Source organism: Conger conger, chromosome 1 (genome assembly GCF_963514075.1).
Source record: "Conger conger chromosome 1, fConCon1.1, whole genome shotgun sequence".
Classification (NCBI taxonomy): domain Eukaryota; kingdom Metazoa; phylum Chordata; class Actinopteri; order Anguilliformes; family Congridae; genus Conger; species Conger conger.
Genome location: NC_083760.1, coordinates 95,737,090 through 95,747,089, shown reverse-complemented (window position 1 = coordinate 95,747,089; position 10,000 = coordinate 95,737,090). Strand labels below are relative to the sequence as shown.

At 44.5% G+C, this 10,000-nt stretch overlaps 1 protein-coding gene across 1 annotated transcript in view; it reads right to left on the bottom strand.

Moving 5' to 3' along the window:
* The window catches only part of LOC133134104 (receptor-type tyrosine-protein phosphatase kappa-like), a 166,758-nt gene that overhangs the window by 65,828 nt on the left and 90,930 nt on the right, over positions 1–10,000 (bottom strand). The window contains exon 7 of the mRNA XM_061250528.1: positions 6,324–6,617. Within this exon, the coding sequence (XP_061106512.1) occupies positions 6,324–6,617 (294 nt within the window). The remainder of the gene's footprint in view (positions 1–6,323; positions 6,618–10,000) is intronic.

The following is a 10,000-nucleotide window of genomic DNA, read 5'->3' as shown; positions in this document are numbered from 1 at the left end:
TTACCCCATTCTTCCTGGCAGAACACCTCTAGCTCAGAAATATTCTTTGGCCTCCTTGCATGTACAGCATGTTTGAGATCTCTCCACAGAAATCTGGGGACTGTGGTGGCCATTCCAAAATCTTCGTCCATCTTTCCTGGAGGTACTTCCTGGTTAATTTTGAGGTATTGCGGGAATACCCAACTCTATTTAACTTAAATCTCTGGACTGACCTTTGAACATTAGCCTCAAGAATGTATTGATATTTGATCCATTCTTCCTTCCACTCGCACAATATTTCCTGTGCCTCCAGCCAACCCCAAAACATAATGGATCAACCTCCACGCATCACAGTTGGCCAGGTATTCTTCTCTACAAGGGAGACATTGGCTCAGGCGGTAAGAGCAGTAGTCGGAGGGTTTGCCGGTTTAATTCCTACCCTGGGCGTGTCAAAGTATCGCTGAGCAAGACACCCCAAATGGCTGGTGCCTTGCATGGCAGCCAATCACCATTGGTGTGTGAATGGGTGAATGAGAAGCATCAACTGTACAGCGCTTTGGATAAAGGCGCTATATAAACGCCAACATTTACCATTTACAAAGGCTTCACCCTTTTTTCTCCAAACATACCTTCTTTTGTGGTAGCCAAAAAGTTCAATTTTGGATTCATTACTCCAAAACACATTGTTCCAAAAGGCTTCAAGCTTCTCAATTTCTTCTTTTGCATACTTCAGACGCTTAATTTTGTGTTGAGGTCATTCTTTCTGGCAACTCTGCCATGTAGTTCTTCCATATTGTAATAATGTTTCTGACAGTTAAAATAAGTAGTTTGATACATTGAGAGAGTTTTTGTAGCCATCATTATGGTTGTTAGCACCAGACAGAACAGCCACTGCAGTTGGATACTTTCGGAGGCACGGAGAAGTTCAGCAATTATACTCACCTGACTCACTGAAGCCCTAAGGAGTAAATCACCTGGGTCTGGGCCTCAGTAATCATCTTTTAAAAAAGTTACGAAGAACAATCCAAAAGGGTTCCCAAACTTTTGCACAGGGCCCTTTTTTATCATTTATAAACAGTAAAAAATGAAAAAAAAAAAGCAATCGTGCTTTAGAATTTGCAGAAAAGTCCCATGTTTAAGTAATAAAAGTCTAATAATAATAATATACTGTAAATATAGATGTCTCCACATGTACCCCCCAGGGCATTTTTTCAATTGCATCCTCTGTCCTCTTCATCATCATTAGAGTCCAAATCAGGCTTTCAAGAACATTCAGATGTATACAAAACATTTGTGCATTATCTCCTTGTCCAGAATCACACAAATACAAAAATTATATTTAGACTCGCTCACATATCTGAATAAGATTTCTGCGCTCCGGTAAAAGGAGGACAAGGAGTGCAGTCTTGAGCTCAGTCTGACACAAAAACAAAAATACAAACATACCGAAAGGAAAACAGTGCCTATTGAAATTAATTTTACCCGCTGGAATACTGGTGTTTTAGTTCTAGCAAAGCTGCTGAAACGATGTGATACACAAGCAGAGCAGGGAGCAGAACAACTCTGTAACTGACCCTGCACACAGGAACCTAAACACAGGAACCTACACACAGGAACCTACACACAGGAACCAACACACAGGAACCAACACACAGGAAACTACACACAGGAACCTAAACACAGGAACCTACACACAGGAAACTACACACAGGAACCAACACACAGAAAACTACACACAGGAACCTACACACAGGAACCTACACACAGGAAACTACACACAGGAACCTACACAAAGGAACCTACACACAGGAACCAACACACATGAACCTACACACAGGAACCAACACACATGAACCTACACACAGGAACCAACACACAGGAACCAATACACAGGAACCTACACACAGGAACCTACACACAGGAACCTACACACAGGAACATACACACAGAAACCAACACACAGGAACCAATACACAGGAAACTACACACAGGAACCTACACACAGGAACCAATACACAGGAAACTACACACAGGCACCTACACACAGGAACCAATACACAGGAAACTACACACAGGAAGCAACAGACAGGAAACTACACACCGGAACCTACACACAGGAACCAATAGACAGGAAACTACATACAGGAAACTACACACAGGAACCAATACACAGGAACCAATAAGGAAACTACACACAGGAACCAATACACAGGAACTACACACAGGAACCAATACACAGGAAACTACATATAGGAAACTACACACAGCAACCAACACACAGAAAACTACACACAGGGGGATTCAAGCTGATTACTTCAATATAATTTTAAAGACCAAAAAGAAAAAAAAAAACAATTACACACCAACGATTATAAAAAGCACTTATCAATGAATATTTAAATTGCTTTCTGAAACATCAATTTCTGAAAAAAAAAAACCCCACAAGCCTTTGAAAGATATGAAGCATCAGTCGCTGAAGGCAGCAGAAATAATCAGCAGCAGATAAAGCGGCTTACTAATCGCCTTCCCAGCTGCAGAACAGATCAAAATCAATATCTGCATGTGATGCTCCATCCTGGCAGGGGTTAGAGCACACTGGGGCTTTCTTAGAGTTTACCATCTCCTACTGAACACAGTCTGCTCTCTCCTACTGAACACAGTCTGCTCTCTCCTACTGAACACAGTCTGCTCTCTCCTACTAACCAGTAACATATCTACAGCACAACAATCAATCAATCTTTATTATTCACACAGCACCTGACACACAGGATGTGAATAAAACTGCACAATGATCACTTTCCAAAGAGGAGCCTTGAGGCGATTTTGAGAAGAGCATGAAAAGAGACGGTCGAGCGGCTGGAGAGGTTGAGCTGCATCTTTCTGAGAAAAAGATGTTTTTTTATATATTCACTCGGCTTGCAACAACATGAACATGACCCCTCATATCGTGATTCATTCAGCTATAGAATTCATGATATTATGTTATATAATTTTATAATGATGTTATATACGTTATATAATTCAGCGTAGTTCAATAAGGTGCGTCATTCTGCCAGTTTGACTGTTGCAGGTGTTTGAGCGTCATCGGGTGGGGGGCGTATTTGTGCATTATTGGGGTCCCCTGGTGTGTGTAATTGGGGGCTCAGCTGGAGTGGAGAAGCTCAGGGTCCTGATTCTGTACCAGGTGTGCAGAATGAACACAGAACACAGAACAAAGCACCATGGTGACAGGGCTGAGACAGGCCCCATCACAAAACCACTCTGCACACGCTCTAAAACACACCTTTACACACTCTAAAACACACCTCTACACACACACACACACACTCTAAAACACACCTCTACACACGCTTTAAAACACACCTCTACACACACTCTAAAACACACCTCTACACACGCTTTAAAACACACCTCTACACACACTCTAAAACACACCTCTACACACACTCTAAAACACACCTCTACACACACTCTAAAACACACCTCTACACACACTAAAACACACCTCTACACACACTCTAAAACACACCTCTACACACACTCTAAAACACACCTCTACACACTCTAAAACACACCTCTACACACACTCTAAAACACACCTCTACACACTCTAAAACACACCTCTACACACACTCTAAAACACACCTCTACACACACACACACACACACTCTAAAACACACCTCTACACACACTCTAAAACACACCTCTACACACACACACACTCTAAAACACACCTCTACACACACACACACACACTCTAAAACACACCTCTACACACACACACACACACTCTAAAACACACCTCTACACACACTCTAAAACACACCTCTACACACACTCTAAAACACACCTCTACACACACCTCTACACACACTCTAAAACACACCTCTACACACTCTAAAACACACCTCTACACACACACACACACTCTAAAACACACCTCTACACACACACACACACTCTAAAACACACCTCTACACACACCTCTACACACACTCTAAAACACACCTCTACACACACTCTAAAACACACCTCTACACAAACCTCTACACACACTCTAAAACACACCTCTACACACTCTAAAACACACCTCTACACACACACACACACACACTCTAAAACACACCTCTACACACTCTAAAACACACCTCTACACACACTCTAAAACACACATCTACACACACACACACACACTCTAAAACACACCTCTACACACACCTCTACACACACACACACACACTCTAAAACACACCTCTACACACACACACACACACTCTAAAACACACCTCTACACACACCTCTACACACACTCTAAAACACACCTCTACACACACTCTAAAACACACCTCTACACACACACACTCACACTCTAAAACACACCTCTACACACACCTCTACACACACTCTAAAACACACCTCTACACACACTCTAAAACACACCTCTACACACACTCTAAAACACACCTCTACACACACTCTAAAACACACCTCTACACACACTCTAAAACACACCTCTACACACACTCTAAAACACACCTCTACACACACTCTAAAACACACCTCTACACACACGTCTACACACACTCTAAAACACACCTCTACACACACCTCTACACACACTCTAAAACACACCTCTACACACACTCTAAAACACACCTCTACACACACTCTAAAACACACCTCTACACACACTCTAAAACACACCTCTACACACACACACTCTAAAACACACCTCTACACACACGTCTACACACACTCTAAAACACACCTCTACACACACCTCTACACACACTCTAAAACACACCTCTACACACACTCTAAAACACACCTCTACACACTCTAAAACACACCTCTACACACACTCTAAAACACACCTCTACACACACTCTAAAACACACTCTAAAACACACCTCTACACACACTCTAAAACACACCTCTACACACACTCTAAAACACACTCTAAAACACACCTCTACACAAACTCTGAAAACACACATCGACACACACACTCTGAAAACACACCTCTACACACACTCTAAAACACACCTCTACACACACTCTGAAAACACAAATCGACACACACACTCTGAAAACACACCTCTACACACACTCTAAAACACACCTCTACACACACTCTGAAAACACACATCGACACACACACTCTGAAAACACACCTCTACACACACTCTAAAACACACCTCTACACACACTCTAAAACACACCTCTACACACACTCTGAAAACACAAATCGACACACTCTGAAAACACACCTCTACACACACACTCTGAAATCACCTCAACACACACTCTGAAAACACACCTCTACACACACACACTCTGAAAACACCTCAACACACACTCTGAAACACACCCTTACACACACTCTGGAAACACACCTCTGCTTGTGCATGATTGTATGTGTATGTATATCTAGGCCCTATATTACACAATCAGTTAATAACTGTTTCAGTGCAGGAGCCTGATGACTACAGAAAAACACAATTCAATGTGTTCTGCAGTGTTGGACTAAACTCAAATCCTCTTCTCAAATCTATTTCTCAAATCCAGCATTTTTCCAAATCCAGCCATTTTCCTCAAATCTGGCCGTTTGACAAAGACAGTTATGAGCATATAAAAATCTTCTGGCTGATACTGTGAGTGAGGTAGAGGGTGTGCTGGAGGTGAGGTGGTGTGAAAGTTTGGGGGTGAGTTTCTGGGTGAGTTTGGGGTGAGTTGGGGCTGAGTTGGGTCTAAGTTTCGGGTGAGGTGGGGCTGAGTTTGGGGTGAGTTGCGGTGAGTTGGGGTGAGGTGGGGCTGAGTTTGGGGTGAGGTGGGGTGAGTTGGGGTGAGTTGCAGTGAGTTGGGGTGAGTTGGGGTGAGTTGGGGTGAGTTTGGGGTGAGGTGGGGCTGAGTTTGGGGTGAGGTGGGGCTGAGTTTGGGGTGAGGTGGGGCTGAGTTTGGGGTGAGGTGGGGCTGAGTTTGGGGTGAGGTGGGGCTGAGTTTGGGGTGAGGTGGGGCTGAGTTTGGGGTGAGGTGGGCTGAGGTGGGCTGAGTTTGGGGTGAGGTGGGCTGAGTTTGGGGTGGGGTGAGTTTGGGGTGGGGTGGGGTGAGTTTGGGGTGAGGTGGGGCTGAGTTTGGGGTGGGGTGGGGTGAGGTGGGCTGAGTTTGGGGTGGGGTGGGGTGAGTTTGGGGTGAGGTGGGCTGAGTTTGGGGTGGGGTGAGTTTGGGGTGGGGTGGGGTGAGTTTGGGGTGGGGTGGGCTGAGTTTGGGGTGAGGTGGGGCTGAGTTTGGGGTGGGGTGGGGTGAGTTTGGGGTGAGGTGGGGCTGAGTTTGGAGGACTCACCGGCGCACTTGGTCCTGGTGATGAGCGCGGGCCCAGGCAGGCCCGTGCCCCCCTCCCCCGGGCGGGTCAGCAGCACTCGGACCTCGTACTCAGTGTCGGGGTCCAGGTGCCACAGCTTGTACGTGGGGCTGTTGACCACGTGCGTCTCGGTCCAGCTGCCCGACGTCATGCGGTACTCCACCTCCTTGGTCACGATGGGCCCGTCCCCGAAGATGGAGTTGGCGTTGAGCTGGATCTCCAGGTAGGTGGGGCCGACGGAGAGCAGCTGGGGGGGGGCGATGGGCCGGGGGGGCTCTGCGGGTCGCCACGGAGACCGGGAGGAAGAGGAAGATCAGAAGGTTAGCGGGACGATTAGAGGCTCTGCGGTAGAATCCAGCAATGACAGCTCGACCAGAAATCTCAGCTGCTCAAGATGGTCATGAAGCTGGTCTAGCTGGGTATGAGCTGGTCAACCAGTTAGTGCTAGAAACTGGTTTGAGCTGGTAGCAGGTCAAGCTGTTTCAAAAGCTAGCTTGAGAGATTTTTTTTTCAGAAGGGGAGTTATTATGATGATGATGTCGTCAGGAAAGGAGAGAGTAGCATGAATGGTGCTTGCGTCTGCATGATCCCAGACAATCAACCCCAAATCACCCCATGCTAATGACAATCAGTGAAACGTGCTCCTCTCAGGTAACTCAGTGTTCTGACTGACCGATTGGTTTAAGAGGTGAGAATGTGAGATTCATTTTAAGGAAAGTGAGAATGTGAGATTATTCTTAAGGAAAGTGAGAATGTGAGATTATTCTTAAATTTAAGAGAGGTGAGAATATCAAATTAATCTTAAAGAAAGTGAGAATGTGAGATTCATTTTAAGGAAAGCAATAATGTCAGATTAATTTTAACGGAATTGAGAATGTGAGATTAAATTTAAGAGAGGTGAGAATATCAATTAATCTTAAAGAAAGTGAGAATGTGAGATGACTCTTAAAGAAGGGGAATATGTGAGATTAAATTTAAGAGAAGTGAGAATGTCAGGTTAATCTTAAGGGAGCTGCGAATGTGAGATTCATTTTAAGGGAAGTGAGAATGCGAACAAGCTTCAGGGAAGAATGGGCAGTTGGTCTCCTCTGCATCCCCCCGTCTCGTACTGAATGCTTTTGGTTCATCACATTTTTATTTAATGATCAAACTGAGCATTTTTATGCTTGCTTTACCTCACTTCCGCTCTTTGGAGTAATAACACGTAAAAGTTCCACGGTAATTATGTGATTTAATTAGTCCCAGAAACCGCATGCCATGCCAAACTATCACACCATTTCAGACGAAGCAGATGGTTCGCCAGCCAGTCTAGCTCCTGCAAGCTGGGGAGGGGAGGGAGACAGCACGCCGTAAAACCCGCTGAAATATCGACTCTTACGGCCAAAACACACAACACCCACATCGTAAAACACAACTAAATATTCACCATAACCGCTAAAATCCACCATCCGACTACGATGTAGGACACGTGCAATACGCAAGGCCTACCAAAGATGTGAAACGGCAGACATTTGCATTGATAAACATTCCTTCTTCTTCTGTTGTTTTTCCTGGAAAGGTGTTTCCATCGCAAAAACACAGCTTTCTCTCAAGAGCAAACTGAGCTGAATATCTGCTGTGTCACAGGTGATGCTAATAATAATAATAATAATAATAATAATAATAATAATCATAATAATAATCATAATAATAATTATTATTATAATACTGCAGTGATCTGGCTCCACGGCTCCGAAGGCCACATATTGGCAAACAGCTTAATATATGAGTTTATGATATAAACTTGCAGTTTGCTTAAATTATGGATGCATTTTAATTAGTGTGCAAATGAGGAACTCATTTATTTTTACATCATAATAATATTCTGGCAGGAGTCATGGTGAGTGATTCAGTGAGTGTGAGAGTGTGAGAGAGAGTGTGTGTGTGTGTGTGTGAGTGTGTGTGTGTAAGAGTGTGAGAGTGTGTGTGTGTGTGTGCGCGCGCACACCTGAGAGATTGTGCGTGGGTGTGTGTGCATCTGTTTGTGTGTAAGATTGTGTTTGCGTATTAGTGGAAGACTGCGTGTACATGTGCATGTAAGATTGTGTGTATTTGTGTATGCAAGATTATGTGTGTGTCTCTGAGTATGTGTGTGTAAAATCGTGAATGCATGTCTGCAAGGTTGTCTGAGAGTGTGTAACAGTCTGCATGTGTGTGTGTAACATTGTGCATGTGTGTATGTAACAGTGTGTGTAGGTGTGTGTACATGAGTGTAACAGTATATGTATCTGTGTATGTGTAATAGTGTGTCTGTATGTATGTAGGTGTGTGAGTCTGTAACACTGTGTGTATATCTGTGCGTGTGTGTGTAATTGTGTTGTGTATATGTGTATGTAATAGTGTTATGAGTGTGTGTGTAACAGTGTGTGTGTCATTATGTGTGTGTGTAATAGCGTTGTGCATGTCAGTATGTCTGTGTAACACCGTGTGTCTCTGTGTGTATATTTGTGTGTGCCAGTGTGTGTGTAACAGTGTGTGTGTGCGTAGACGTGTTTGTGTGTGTGTGTGTGTGTAGACGTGTTTGTGTGTGTGTGAGAGTGTGTGTGTGTGTAACAGTGTGTGTGTGTAGACGTGTGTGTGTGTGTGAGAGTGTGTGTGTGTGTGGGTGTGTGTAACAGTGTGTGTGTGTGTGGACGTGTTTGTGTGTGTGTGAGAGTGTGTGTGTGTGTAACAGTGTGTGTGTGTGTGTGTGTGTGTGTGAGAGTGTGTAACAGTGTGTGTGTGTGTGGATGTGTTTGTGTGTGTGTAACAGTGTGTGTGTGTGTGGGTGTGTGTAACAGTGTGTGTGTGTGTGGACGTGTTTGTGTGTGTGTGTGTGTGTAACTGTGTGTGTGTGTGTGTGTGTGTGTGTGTAGACGTGTTTGTGTGTGTGTGTGTGTGTGAGAGTGTGTGTAACTGTGTGTGTGTGTGTGTAGACGTGTTTGTGTGTGTGTAGACGTGTTTGTGTGTTTGGCTGCTGCAGACAGGAGTGGTGTACTGGGGCAGTGAGGCGTGTAATCCTCTGGGTGCATAAACTCCTCTACACAGAGCTCCCATTAGTTTTCAATTAATGTTCCTCTTTCCTAATTTTATCATCTAATCTATCTCTCTCTTATTAGCATTTCATAGAATGCACAGTGCAGAAACTGCTTCTAAATTACTGCACAATATCTGCTTTCCTCCTCCCAACTGAATAATGACATTAGAAACTGACAAAATTATTGGTCTCACTGAAACCACAGCACCACTAAAACCAGATATACCTGCAATAAAATATTACACCTTATATCCGAAATATCCGTCCCCGGATGTCTGCGGCTGGTTTAGTCTGTCTGCTCTGTGTTCCGTGGTTCTGGTTGCAGCTGGTTCAGTCTGTGCTGGGTTTGGTGGTTCTGTGTGCGGCTGGTTCAGTCTGCACTGGGTTCGGTGTTTCTGTGTGCAGCTTGTTTAGTCTGCGCTGGGCTCGGTGTTTCTGTGTGCGGCTGGTTTAGTCTGCGCTGGGTTTGCTGGTTCTGTGTGTGGCTGGTTCAGTCTGTTTACTCTGTGTTCAGTGGTTCTGTGTGCGGCTGGTTTAGTCTGCCCTGGGCTCGGTGTTTCTGTGTGCGGCTGGTTTAGTCTGCCCTGGGCTCGGTGTTTCTGTG